General features: G+C 41.5%; 1 protein-coding gene across 2 annotated transcripts in view; it reads left to right on the top strand.

Moving 5' to 3' along the window:
• Nucleotides 1-4907: 4907 nt before the first annotated feature.
• CTTNBP2 (cortactin binding protein 2) overlaps nucleotides 4908-14728 on the top strand; it is a 151294-nt gene continuing 141473 nt past the window's right edge. For both annotated transcript variants that reach the window (XM_044246440.1, XM_044246441.1), the window contains exon 1: nucleotides 4908-5057. In XM_044246440.1, the coding sequence (XP_044102375.1) occupies nucleotides 4977-5057 (81 nt within the window). In that variant the 5' untranslated portion in view covers nucleotides 4908-4976. The remainder of the gene's footprint in view (nucleotides 5058-14728) is intronic.

Here is a 14728-nt window from a genome sequence, read left to right as displayed (position 1 = left end):
TTTATGTGTCAAAAATTCCAAAGGGAGGTGCCTACATGGCTCAGTCAGTTAAGAGTCCTACTGGGTTTCCACTCAGGTTGTGATCTCTGGGTCCTACAATGGAGTCCTGTGTAGGACTCCATGCTCAGTGCGGAGTCTGCCTGGGATTCTCTCTCCCTCCCCTCTGCCCCTCACACTCATGCTCTCATTCTCTCTCAAAGAAATAAATCAATCTTAAAAAAAAAAAAAAATTCCAAAGCCTTTTTTTTTTTTTTTAAAGATTTCATTTATGTATTTGATAGAGATCACAAGTAGGCAGAGAGGCAGGCAGAGAGGAGGAAGCAGGCTCCCCACAGAGCAGAGAGCCCAATGCGGAGCTTGATCCCAGGACCCTGAGACCATGACCTGAGCCAAAGGCAGAGGCTTAACCCACTGAGCCACCCAGGTGCCCTCCAAAGCCTTTTGAAACTCTATTAACTTAGTGTACAGCTAATTGATTATGATTGCCTGGAAAATGTTGATGTATGAGGCTTATTTCACAATTTTATATGGGAGACTTATCGTTCATGGCTTTTCTCCTGTATTTTGTATCATAAGTAAATCATCACTGAGTGGATCATAAAAACCGTCTGCATATTTATTAAAATTGAAGGACATCAATATTTTGTTCTTATTAATTCTTCAAACACTACATTTCCTTTTGAATTGAACATTACATACCCCATAGTGAAAAGAAAATGTCAGCTTTGGTTTTATAGCTAGCTCTACACTCCTAATCAGATGAGAAAAGGGTCAGATCTCACAACCTATTTATATAGTTTTTAAACTTTCTAAGAAAAATAAAGCTTGTTATAATTGATGCCTAATGGTATAAACACCCCTGCCTTAGTGGTTGCCTAGTAACTACTTACTGCAGGCTTGTGGGGTTGCTAATGAGACTGAATAAATGGAAATATTCAGATCCATTTCCAGTTCAGGTGGATGAGGAGCAGCAGTGGGCCAGATTTCTTTGTTAAAATTGTTTTTCCATAATGGTTTTGCACTAAAACATCTTTTGCACTAGAACTTAGTTTTAGTAAATGACTTCTGCAGATAAGAGCTGAAACTAACAAGTAATGGCTTAACATTTTAAAAACATTCAACAGAACTGAATCAACATTGCTTCATTGTTCTCAATGAGCCTGAGTTTCTGTTCTGAGTGACCAGGTTGGGGAATAATGTTCTTACTGTACCTTTAACTCTTTGATAAAACCTTCTATTTGGACATCACTTTAGCATTGAATGGCCAAATGCAGTTTCTAGCTAAAGGTGGTGTTAAAAGGGGCTGGGAGTGATTATAATGATATATTTATGTTTGGCTTTGGCTTGCATCCTACCTAGCAGATTTAATTTCCTAATTATGTTTTGCTTTAGCCTAGGTAAAATTAGCTTGCATCCCCTTGGCACACACCAGCTGCAGTTGGTGGAGGAGGCCTTCCAAAACCATAGGTTGTTGAGAAGAGTGGCTAACTAGATTAGGATTAGATTTACTGAGTAAAATCCACAAAGAGCCTAAGCACATGTAGATAATGACAAGTTGACTAGGAGGGAATGTCGTTAGGTCAGATGAAAATTCATTTCTGGCAATGTCTTGGTTTCAAAAACATGGGATAGATATAGGGGACTCAAGGTCTTTGGCTCTCTTTTGTTAGAGTTCCCCGTGTCAAGATCTGGGTCCTTCTAGGTGGCTCACCATGGCGTAGACAGGGGATAAACGTGGTCTGGAATATTTAAATTGTATAACTATAGCCTTGTGAATGCAGTCAGAAATGATTTGCTACTTGGTAATTTTGTCATTTGGCAATACTAAGACATGATAACATATGGTTTGCTCTTTGGAGTTCGCATAAATGTTGTCATTTAACTGAAATAAAGAATTCTCTTACTCTATCAGGGAAACGGTTTTGGGCTATGTGTCTGTTCCTTTATCTTCTCACATGGAAGGAAGAATCCCTTTGCATCTCTATATATAACTCTCTGGGTTTTTGGTTTAGTGGGTTGGAGGATGTGGCTGGTGAGGCCAAGGCCATGGTTTCATAGAAAACCACTTGGCTCCCCAGCCACAGTCTGCCTTCCTAGCTGTAGCAACCCATTTCACTGGTCTTAAAAGAGAATCTTGGAGTATAGCTCAGCACAAGCACCTCTGTTCTAGGGTTCAGAACATAAACTGTTCTAATCTGACAAAATAAATTCATTTGTCAGTGGGTCAGCCACATTGTTATGTTCAGAGAAGAAGACAATATAACTAATAGTTTTCTGTTAGCAATGTATTCAGTTATCTCTCCTTCCATTTTAATGCTGAAAGAAATTTACTGATTAAAAATCATGACTTATTTTTGCTATAGGGATTTCTTTTCTTCCTGCATATATACTTATCTTTTCCTTTTCTCTGCTTTTCAGAAATTTTCACTCTAGCCCTGGGATGTCTTTTTTTTTTTTTAAAGCTATTTAATGAAGCCTCAAAAGATTTAATTTCTAGAGCCATCAAGTCACCACTCTTTCAGATCTATTTGGTCTGACTCTAGCAGAGCCCAGTCTTTGTGCAAAGAAAGTCTTTCAGAAAGAGTTAATTTGCAGTCTCAATAGAGGTTAATTCTCTGGAGAGAATTTAAACCAGCAAGTGTCCTCCTGGTAGAGAAGCAGCCCCAGGCCAGGCCACTGGTGAGGGAGTTAACTCCTGATGTGCTTTTCTATGCAGTAGGGTGGGATATTCCTTCAATCCTTGGCAGTAGGCAATGGCAGCTTTAAGGCAGGGACAAAATGCTGTTTATTTTCCTTACTAGGTCTTGGATTTTGGCCCTTAGAAAATGTGCTGTTCTGTGATTTTTTTTTTCAACTGTTTATTTTTTTTATTTTACTCTAAAAAGGTGGGGGAGTGGAGTGGGAGGTAAGACATCACTCAGGGTTTGAATCTTTTGTGACAATTCTGCTTTAATTGCATTTAGACTTTTAGAAGCGATTTCTTCCCAGTGACATATTTTTGTTAATTGAACTGCATGTATAAAATAAATGGGAGTTGCTTCTCAGGGATATTGTCATGTCATATCCTTAGTTCTTAACACCTAAGTGAAGTTTATTATTTTTTTTTTCCCTTAGAAAGGAGCCAGTTAATTTCTTGGTGGTAACTGAACATCAGTACAAGTATCAGTGTCAAGAAAATTCATTGCCTTTTGATGTGTGAAAATGAATTTTGAAAAGAACAAGGAATTTTTTTGGTTCAAACATCGTTTTTACTATCCATTCAGCATTGAAGTTTCACAGTCGAATGCTTTTCTTTCATTGGATAAAGAGTCTAGTTATTCTAATATTGAGCAATTTCAGAGAGAATGTTTGATAAAAGAAATGATATAATGAACAGAGATGGAAATCAGAGGGTTCAGAGAAGGACTAGCTACGAGAATAAAGTCAAAGACAATAAATAAATGATCATCTCTGCTTACAGGATAACCTGGAGGTGATTTCTATGCCTGTGACCCTTAACCCCAGGGTTTCAGGTGAAAGTTCTTTTCAGAACTTTCTGAAAAGACCCTTTTTCGGAAGGAACTTTTAACAACTTACCGATCCACACTTTTCAGGTCCTTGAAAAGATATTCTCTGCCATGGTTTGTATCATTTTTAGATCTACTTTGGAAAGTGAGGCAATTAAAGTGCCAAAACCTTTCATTAGGAGTCTGCCATTTAAAAAAAAAAAAGAGCTTTGATCTGTTAACCCTTGGACTGAACATTCCAGGCATTCATCTTCCAGAATTTTAAGTCCAGGATTTGGTTGTGTTTTGAATTTACTTTTACACAGCTTGAATGTGATTTGATTTTCTGCTTTCAACACATTTTTGGGATCTGGTGATTTGGGAAGGCCTATACCATATGGTCTTGATAAGGTGATAGATTTTCACATCCTGGGAATTGGCAGGAAGGGGTAGGAATGGAATCAGATGTGGGAAGAGAAAATTAAGAGTTTGGGTCTAATTCATCTCATGATGTATCTTGAGACTTATAATTCCCATAAAGTCAGTTTTTAGGAAAAAATTATGTGTTCTGTCCCCACCTCATGGAGGTCTCTTAAATTCTCTTCAAAGCAGAGAGCTTCCTTTTACAAGAATGGCACTAAACATTTTTCTGTTAGCCCTTCAAAAAGTACCCCAGACTTGGGGTCAAAACACAAAACAAAACAAAAGGCCCTGCTCCACCATAATTGAAAAAGAGGTTGTATAAAAAGGAATAGGCCAAGGGGTCGGGTGCCACGGAATAAAAAGAGTAGCAAGACACATTTTGATCTGGGAGTTGATCGTTTTCGGAGAAGGACTCAAGGCAACGGTAGAACAGAACAAAGCCTGATGTATACACCAGGAGGGGAAACACGCCCTTGGTGGCAGTCTCGCAAAAAACCCAAAAACCAACAACAAACAAATCCAAGAAAGAAAAGGATGCCTTATGTGATTCCTAGCGGTGGGATAGAGGGGACTAAATGCTCTCCCTTGACCGTACAGAGAATTCAGAATCTGGGAGGCTTGACGTTTCATCGGATTGCTCTGTACGCAGCAGGGTTGGTGGGGACTGCGCTGGGAGATCACCTACTGGGCCCTTCCCTGCACCTCCTCCAGGGCTCTGCTTCCCCCTTCTTCCCGCAGGTTCCTAGCCGGGCCTGGGCGCGTGCCCATTTCCCGTACCTCCCTCCACGCACCGCTGATTGCCGGCAGCAGGGCGCGGGCGGCGGGGCGGGGACCGGGCGGCAGGCGGCTGGCTGCGCTGCGGCGCGCAGCGGGTTAAGACGGCGGGGGCGGTGACGAGGGGAGGAGGGAGCGCGGCAGCGGCGGCGGCGGCGGCGGCAGCGGCAGCGGCGGCCGGGCTGCGAGCGCCCGCGTCCCCGGACCGCAGCGGGTGAAGCGCCGCCCGCGCCGAGAGGGCTGAACCCGGAGCCACCGCTCCGAGCTCGCATTCGGATCCGCTAGAACAGGAAGATGGCGACGGACGGCGCGAGCTGCGAGCCCGACTTCTCCCGCGCCCCAGAGGACGCGGAGGGGGCCACGGCGGAGGCGGCGGTAACCGAGGTCCCGGGGTGGGCGCGGGGAGAACGTAGACGAGGGCTGGGGCTCGGGCTGGACCCGGCTTGCACCCCGGGGCGCTTCGCAAGCCCGGGCTCCCCGGGGCGCCCCCTCCCCGGGTACCCTCTCCTTGCGGTGCCTCACGGCTGGAGCCCGGGTCGAGGAGGGTGAGGCGGCCTCCTGGGCTCGGGATCACTCCCGTCCTTCCCCAGCCCTGCGGGGAGCAGTCCTGGGCCGCCTGGTTCTGGGGCTCCCTGCGTCTGTCCTGTACGACCCCTTTGCCCACTCCCTCAGCTGCTGTGGGGTTTGGTCAGGGTGGGGGCTGGCGTGCGCTTCTAGGCGAACTTGACCCCCCATTGTTCGCCTCTTGCTGCGCGCGTGGTGGTGGGCGAGTGTTTCTGGGCTGCCTGGCATCTCTCAGAGGACCCAGGAAGGCAGCTACGGGGAGACGGGTCATCGCCAGGCAGGTGTGGGGATGCCCATTGTGTGTGTGTGTTCATGTGCCTGAGGCCCCTTTAGAGAGGCCCGGTGTCGGGCTTTGGGCGCTGCTGCCTCCCGCTGAGCGTCGGAGCCTTGGGTCCTAGCTGCATGCTGCCCCATCACTTGGTGATGGGGGGCCGGGGTGGGAAGGTGTTCTCGTTCTTCCCAAGAAGGTGCCCAGGCAAGGTGGAGATTGAGCACCTAGTGTCCACACATTGTTCTTCGCTGGGATCTAGAAGCCTAATGAGTTTCCATCCAACGCTGACCCCACTTTCGGCCCCACAGTATCCGGGTGCACGGAGACTGAACGGTGGTTTCCAGTCCCTACCTCGGGGGGAGGGCTGGACCCACATTTCCTGGGTGGAAACGTTTTCGGAGTTGAAAAGCAGCTTCGCAGGAGCTGCAAGGATCTGCAAAGAAAGGCAGCCCTGGGAGCGCCTCCCACCCTTGGCGCGGTCCCGCTGCTGTAGCGGGAGATCCCGGGTGGTGTGGACTGAGAAGAGCCTGGACGCCCCTCAGTTCTTTCCTGGACAGTGTCGGTGCACTAGCAGCAGAGGAAGGGCCAGGTGTGAATCATCTGGACAGTTGGAACTTCTTCCCTCACTATTGGGACGTAGGGCTTTTCTGGAGAGGGAGAGGAGAGATGTGGAGGTGGAGGAGGCTGCTTGAGCTGAGCCTGGGCAAGAAAAAAGAAACGGGGAGAGACGGCAAAACGGAGAAAGAGGAGGGCTGTTGATTTCCGCTTGTGAAACTTGCAAGTTTTAATCTGAAACTTTTAGGAAAACTGGTTTTTCATTCTTTGCATGGAAAACGTGAACTTAAGATTTCAAATAAAACCTGCTCGCTTGTGATGCTATGAGTCACTTCCCTTTTGTGAAATACAATAAGGATAAGCTAGCTATTAGGACAACACAAACCTCTCTGGGAAGTTCAAATGATTGAGTACCTTCATCCCCATGAGATGCTAAAGGGAGGGGGGGGAAAAAGAGGTAGGGGTGTGTGTGTTTGTTGTCCAGGAAGGCTGAATTTGGTTAATCGACTTGGAACAACCTTTGTTTCTATTACCGTGAGTCTTTAATCACCTGACAATTAAACCAAACAAAAACATCTGATTTATGGTCTGTAGCTGATCTATAGTTTTATTTGGTTAGATTGCAAACAGGATTTTGGACGCCAGATTTTTGTGTTAACAAGGCCTCTATTCCCTTTCTGCTGTTGAGAATTTTCAGGAGTCTGACTTTTCACTGCACATTAGGTGGAGATTTTGTAATTTCACCCTGGTTAATGATAGCCATGGAAAAATCTGTGAAAGTAAAATTTGTTACTTCTGTACAATCCTTGGAGGATGCAATAAGGACACTTAATCTAATAGTTTTTTAAAATAACTTCTTAGCAAAATTCTGATGATGGCTTATTATGCAGTAAACTGGGCATTTTACTTTTAATAACATATGGTCCTCCTGTATCAGCCACTTGACTTACAGCTTGATATTTAAATTAAAGCTGGATTGAAGAATGATATTTGTCATTTAAAAGCTTCTTACCTAATGATTAAAAATCAAAGATATTTTTATGCATTTTGGATTCATGGCAACTGAGGACTTAACATTTTTTTTCTTTTTAATTTTTAGGGAATAGGTGGGTGTTTTTTTTTTTTTTGCGTTTTAGAGATTTATTTCATTTCAAATTGGTTTACATATTATGCATTTTTATATGTACATTTGGCAGCCATGAGCCAATGGAGACTCCAAAGCAGTAGGCTATTTTTGAAAGTGAGTGTTTTCACTAAGTTTTGACTATTTAGATTGTTGCTTAGAGACAAGTTTAATTTATAGTTTTCAGCTTAATGTGATTTTCAGTGGAGTGTTTTAAATTTAGTTTGTGATCCTTGTTCTTAGCTGTTTAAATCCTGAAAGCATCCCAAGTGTAAAGCTGGGTAACAGCTACAGTATTCAGTAGGATCATATTAATAGTCTTTGCTCTGAACCATGCCGAGAAACCTGGGTTATTTTCAGTGCCTCAACCAAATGTGATGACTTTTATAGGCTATATTGCTATTTCTACTCTGAAAATAACTCCTAATGGATAAGGCAGTATGGAAAACAGAAATCTTCCTGCTTTTTCTTATTGTCACCAAAGAATTTAAGAGTGAAGGGAAAATGGAGATCTCTTTAGAGCTGTGTTTGGGAGACTGATCAACATTCTTGTCATTCAGGACTTTTCTGGAGCAAATAATATGCAAAAAGTAGATAAAAAATTTTGTTGTCATGGTGATAATGACAAAAAACTTGGACAGTGTTTTTATTAAATGCACAACAGGAATATTAAATTAGCAGCTGGTACCTTGGAAATTTTTGTTTCCAGGTGACAATATTGAATATAAATGCAAAGAAAAACATTTTCTTAGCCAATTTTGCTAAGTTTTCTTAAAACAACCGTAGTTATATGGCAGCTAAAGAATATTGAAAGATGGGCACCTGGGTGGCTCAGTAGGTTAAGCCTCTGCCTTGGGCTCAGGTCATGATCTCAGGGTCCTGGGATCCAGCCCCACATTGGGCTCTTTGCTCAGTAGGGAGCCTGCTTACCACCCTCCCCCGCCCCCAGCTCTGCCTGGCTCTCTGCCTACTTGTGATCTCTCTCTCTCTCTCTCCCTGTCAAATAAATAAATACAGTCTTTAAAAAAAAAGAATATTGTAAGTTTCACAGCATAATTTTTAAGTAAGGAATAATTTAGACTTAACACATTACTGTCCACTTACCAAAATGGTGGCATCACGAGTAACATCTTTGCTGCCATACAAAGTAACACATCCCATTCCAATGGTGGAAACTGATAAGTGGCCAGGATCAAGTCAGACATGATGATGTCATGAAAGACGCAAATAATTAGGAGTCTCAAGAGGAAGAGTCCTGGAAAGGATCCCTAGTGGAAGGACCTGGAAACATTCCACAGAAGGATGGCATTTGAGTTAGGCCTTGAGATGGAAGGAGGACTTGGAAGTGAAGACTGCAGGAAGTTGTGGGCCGTGTAGCTGTTCTTAGGATTCCTTGAAAGGTGGCCTAGGACACAAATGAGAGGCCTTCAAAGATGAACACAGAGGTTTCAACTTTAGTTGCAACAGTGTATTTTAGAAAAATAGGTTAGAAGCTGAGGAAATAGATTGAACTATAACTGATGCTTTCAACAGGATGCTTTTCACTCTTTTTCATCTTAAATAATGTATATTTCTGTGCCTGTTTTTTGACTTCTTATTGGTGCTGGTATCATTGCTGTTACATTGCTCATAGGAGCAATTTTGTTTAGAGAAAAGCATTTATCTTCTCTATGATTGAATCCCTGCCAAGCCTAGATTACCAGGTGGTTCTTTCCTCTTGTGTTTCATGTAACTTTATGAGGTGAGAAAATGTTTCACAGACTGAGTACTTATTCAGCCACTTACAAATATCTGCTGTTGATCTTATGGACACAGGGCTGGAGCTGGAAGAGAGCAGACTTCTCCAAGAAAGGCAGTGTGAGTTTTGTTTCTAAAAGAAAGCAAGGGCTCCTGGGTGGTTCAGTGGGTTAAGCCTCTGCCCTCGGTTCAGTTCAGGATCTCAGGGATCTTGGGATCTCGTATTGGACTCTCTGCTTGGCAGGGAGCCTGCTTTCCTCTCTCTCCCTGCCTGCCTCTCTGCCTACTTGTGATCTCTCTTTCTTCCTGTCAAATAAATAAATAGTAAAATCTTTAAAAAAAAAAATAAAATAAAGGAAAGCAAAGGAAAAGCACTGTGCCAGGCAAATACATGGTAGGTGTTTCACCAATATGGAATGAAGAAAATGAACGCTCACCAAGAAGTCATGTCCTAATACTTATTGTTGTTTGGCTAATTGGGAAATTTACTTTGTGTGTTACTAGAGTGTAATGTAACTATTGGCCTATGATTTGTAGTAATTAACATTATAGATGTTACAGAGCTTTTCTTGTTTCTGGAAGATGACCCTGATGTTCTGATTGTTTTTGTTCTTATTTTTATTTGTATATTGTCTCTTTCCAAGCTGCTTTTCTCAGGGACATTTCAGATTCACAGATTTTTAAAAACATTAATTTCCAACACTATTCGTTTTCCCTTTAGATTATCTCTCTTCAGAATCATGGCTGAGGCTGGGAATGGTAACTACATCCCTCCCATCCTGAATTCTTCCTGTAATTGAGCCAAGGTCAAATCACCCACCAAGGTGTGGAGGGAGGGGATGATTGGGGGGGTGGTCAAGGCAGAAATGAAAGGGAGTTTGGGGAATAAAAGGGAAGATTAGACAGGAAGACAGGCAAGGCTTTGGCATAGTCTGCTCATGCCCAGAAATCTGGGACTAGAATTCAAACTGAAAATGTGCCTAGGAAGGATGGAGCAGTTTCTCTCCCTTCTGCTGTCATATACTTTGCCACCTAAGCACATCTGAGTGTTGTTTTAGAAAAGACTATTTGAATGCACTCAGTTGTATTATTCTCTACTGGGGCTCCTTTGCAAGACTTGTATAATATGGAAAAGGAAACTTGTCTCTTAGATATTAAGTTAAAAAAAAAATGGAAAACTGGTGTGAGAAAGATGATGATGACATTGAAATCAAAGGATTTTTAAAGATGTATTCATCTTTCATAAATAACTTGCATAAAAATAATGAGATCTTATTAATGCTGTGCACAGAACGATGCCATGTATGGAGAAATCCTGATTTTTAGGGAAAAAAATACACTTGAAATTGTTAGTTAATAACCAGGTAGATTAAGGATGGAGTTAAAAGGTTTTTTATAGTAAAAGCAATATCACTAAATTAATGTCACTATGCAGAAATGAATGCTTGTTCATAAATGATTTGCTTCTGACACTTTTATATTTCATTGAAAAGGCAAAAAGATGATTCCAAAGGCCTGAGTTATTCCACAGAAGGCCTTTGTAACTGGAAGAGTATCATCTAGCCATCTATGTCTCAGCCTCCTCATTTGAAAATCAGCATGCTGCCATTCGCCACCTACAGATAATCAAGCTGATATTCAATGCATGATAAGCTTCTTCAAGGCAATTATTGGATCTGGATGCTGGTTCCTATGTGGAAATGTCCCATATAGGGCTCATAGAACATGGCAAAGCTGAGTTAGAATGGAAATAGGAATGTGTTTTATCTGAGATGTGGTTTTTTTCTTTTTCTTTTTCCAAAGAGGAAATGGAGACAGACAGGAGATCTGAAAGGAGGAAAAGGGACGTAGCCTCATTTAATTATCAGAGCTTGTCACCCCCGCCCGAGCGATTTCTCTGCTTTTCATTCCAGTTTTCTTGTACTCAGAATTAGTTATATCCACTGCCAGGTTTCCTTCCTGACGTTCTGTTTACTTGTCAGTTCTGCCTCTTTCCAGTATACTCAGTTGCTTGTCTTGCATGAAAGACCTCAGGCAGTGGGGTTGATTTGAGGTGTAAGGCCCTGGAGAGCTGACCCCAAGTTCTCAGTATGTTGCTTTTAAGTCCCACACCAAGTGGCCCTAGTTTAGATTGCTCTAGATGATTTTTGAAAATGATGAATGAAGATGATTGGCCAGTTACTTAGTTGGCCTAAGAGTGGGGCCATAATCCTGTATTTTAGTAAGACAGGTGTATCCTTTACACATGACTTACATGCTTTGTGTGTTCATATTGTGAGAAATAGGTGTTTTATGACAAATGTGGATGGGCGTGAATGTTAGGTAGAATCATGTGAGGATTTAATACTCTGGCTGTCCTCCGATTTCTAGTAGGGATGAAAAAAATAGAGCATTAAAATAGACAATATGAGAAATACACAAGGCAAGACATGATTAATTGCCAAATGAAGTACTAGAACAGACAGTAAGACTGAGTGTAGAGGAGAGATTTCTGGAGTCCGTAAAGACCTATGGAAGTGAGATGTGAGCTATGTCTTGAAGAAAGTAGGATTCCCATGAATTAGAGGACAAAGGATTAGGAAGAACAAAATCAAAGCTATGCAAACCCTGTAAGTAAACCTCTTAATAGATGAAATCAGGAGGAATAATCTCAAAGCAGGATGTCATGTCAGAGATTTGAAGTAGTTTTAGAGCATGAAAATGTACTTTTTTTCATGAAAATCCATATAATTGTGTGAATTCATATTTTAACATTATAAATGTTCTGTGTACCTGGAAAGTTGGATTTTTTTTTTCATGTCAATAATAGTCTTCAGCTTTTTATTTTCTCCTTGTAATTTCAAGGTGGATTTCATTGGTTTCCCCTTCTTTACAGCCTCTTACTCATCCCTGAGTCATAAATCTTGCTTACATAGGAAGTTCTAAATGCACCTTATTAATTATTAGCATGCCCTATTAGATTGGGAAGAAACTACATTTCTGTAACTTCAGAGCAGAGAGGCAAAATCAGTTTATCTCAACTGTTTCTCAGAGGCTTCATGGAATGACCTAAATTTCCTCAGTCCAGTAATCTAGTTAGCCTGATAGTCTGTGAAATCAGAACATTTGGGAGCTGAGGGAGATTTTAGAGATCACTTAGTACAAAATACTTATTTTACTGCTGAGAAACTTGAGGTCCAAAGAGATGAATTAATGCCCTTCTAGCCCACTGGCTTTCTCAGGTACCTCACCTCCTTCCCATGTGGTCAACTCACTGATCAAATGTAGGGTAGCCCACTAGGCTTGAAATTGGAATAGGTGCTCTCGGTGTCTGTGGGAAGTACCGGAGAACATATCTGGCTCTGTGTTTGATCACTAGATTTTTACCATAACTGGTAAGTTTGGACAAAGATCTGGGAGGTACTTCCGCCACTGTGACGCCTAATCTCTTAAATGCTCTGGCAACCATCAATGTTCTGACCCCTTTAATTCTGAAAGGATATGGGTAAGGATCTTCTGGCCCTGTTGGGCTGTGACTGTTGAAATTCCTTACATAAAACCCACTATTTTAGTTTTCGTTTCTGTGTTTTGTTTGTTTGTTTGTTTGTTTGTTTTCCCCTAGAGGTGAGGGTATGGAGTGGTAGCGGAGGAAACTGGTATTGGCCTATATGTAGTTCTGGCAGCTGAAGATGAGATAACTCAGCTAGGTTTTATTTTGTCTTCTCCCTCTGTCTCTGAGCCTGTATAAGAAAATCTGGAAGGGGGCGCCTGGGTGGTTCAGTGGGTTGAGCCTCTGCCTTCGGCTCGGGTCATGATCTCAGGGTCCTGGGATCGAGTCCCGTGTCGGGCTCTCTGCTCAGCAGGGAGCCTGCTTCCCTCTCTCTCTCTCTCTCTGCCTGCCTCTCCGTCTACTTGTGATTTCTCTCTGTCAAATAAATAAATAAAATCTTTAAAAAAGAAAAAAAGAAAATCTGGAAGAATGCCCTCCCCTCGCCACTGCAAGTGATTTAGAGCTTGTTGAAGACTTCTGTGTTGAACAGTACGAGTTTGGGGTTGTGTCTCTTCTTTCGTATTATGTCCCGAAGAAGGCTCTTAGTTTGATGACCAAACTCTGGATTAGTTTAAGCTACCTCTGTCAGATTTTTAAAACTAGGTGTTAAGTGCAGTTCCTGGACTACTTTTCCTGGCAACCGTCAAACATGACAGGCAGAGGGGTGGCCTCTAGAGTTGCAATCTAGCTGGGTTTTTTTCTTTCTTTCTTTCTTTCTTTTTTTTTTTTTTTTAGTACCTTGCTTTCACTTAAAGATGAGATCTGGGTTTTCTTTATTAAGGAAAACAAGTGCACTAATAATAAAGCTCAGTGTGTGAACATGTCTTCTGTGATTTTGTTGTTGTTGGGGGCCTGGGGTGTCCTGTTTTCATGGATGTCCTGATAAAGATCCTAATCTTTTATGTGAGTGGTGGCATTTGGATCTCTCTTGTCTTCTTTTTTGAAAATTAAGTTATCAAGTTATTTTGCCTCTTAAAAATATAAAATTTATCAAAAAAAAACACAATAGGTAGGAAGAAACTTGGAGGTGATAGATTTGTTTGTGGCCTATATTATGGTGATGGTTTCCTGTCTCTCCAAACTCATCAAGTTGTACATATTAAATATGTACAGCATTTTGTATGTCAATGACACCTCAATGTGGTTTAAAAAATAAAAGATTTAGAACAATTATTTTGTTCTTAAACCAAAGAACATTAATGATTCTTCTATATCTGAGTACTTTTGTACCATACATGCATCAAGTCAGATAAATGCCACTTCATAAGAAACTGACATACTTTTTTCTTGGGATTTTTGCATTTGGGCTTTTTTATATGTCTAAAAATACTGACGTGCTTCAAATTGATTTGTAAAATAAATGACCTCTAACATGGTTTCATATACTCTGTTTTGCCAGAATAGTGGACAGAAACATCAAACATTGGAGAACGACAGTTTGAAAATACTATGATAATATTCTTATTCTTGAAGGCCAGAAGGCAGTAGTGTTTTTAGTGAGGACCCAGGGGTGAGAAGCGTAGGGGAGAGAGAGTAGCTGGCGGGCAGACTAACTCTATATTTGAAATAGTGCATCACTTAATACACATTCTGTGTAACCTAATCAATGGTTTAGCAAAAATCCTTATAACTGGTTTTTATTTTAATGAATTTCCCTTTTTATTGATGGTGATATATTAAAAAACAGAAGTGTTGGTTGCAGGTCACATGTAATGTTGATGATGATGGAACCAGGGCAAGCACTCCTGACTCTGAAATGAATCAGAATCTTGGCAATGTCTTTCATAATTTATTAGTATTTAAAAAGGAGTGCTTTGCTTATGAAGCTTCGGGGAAACAAGGACAATAAAATACACAATTAATTAAAATCTTTAGAACAACCGGCAGTAGCATTAATAAAACATTACCTTCTAAAGCTCATAACAATTGCAGCTTACTCTCCCATCTCAGTGGGAAAAAGCAGGATAAAAGAGTCTGTCTTTCATCATAGTCAATAAACCGAGTTTTTATTGCACTTAGCCTGGTAGATACTCAAAGAAATAGGCTTATAGCCAATAGCCCACATCTCCTTACATAAAACATCTGGGTGCTCTCGGCTTGAATAATAACAAGCACCGCTTTTATTTAGCACTTACTTCATTTATGTGTTCTTGTTTAGTGCTCAGAAGAACTTTGCGGGGTTAGTGTTAGGATATGCATTACATAGATGAGAAAACACATCAGGTAAGATACAGAAATGTGCAGGTGTAGTCCTTGAACCAGCAGAA

This window comes from Neovison vison, chromosome 4, assembly GCF_020171115.1.
Source record: "Neovison vison isolate M4711 chromosome 4, ASM_NN_V1, whole genome shotgun sequence".
Lineage (NCBI taxonomy): Eukaryota > Metazoa > Chordata > Mammalia > Carnivora > Mustelidae > Neogale > Neogale vison.
Note: the sequence above shows the minus strand (reverse complement) of the source record. Positions and strands in the feature narration are given on the sequence as shown.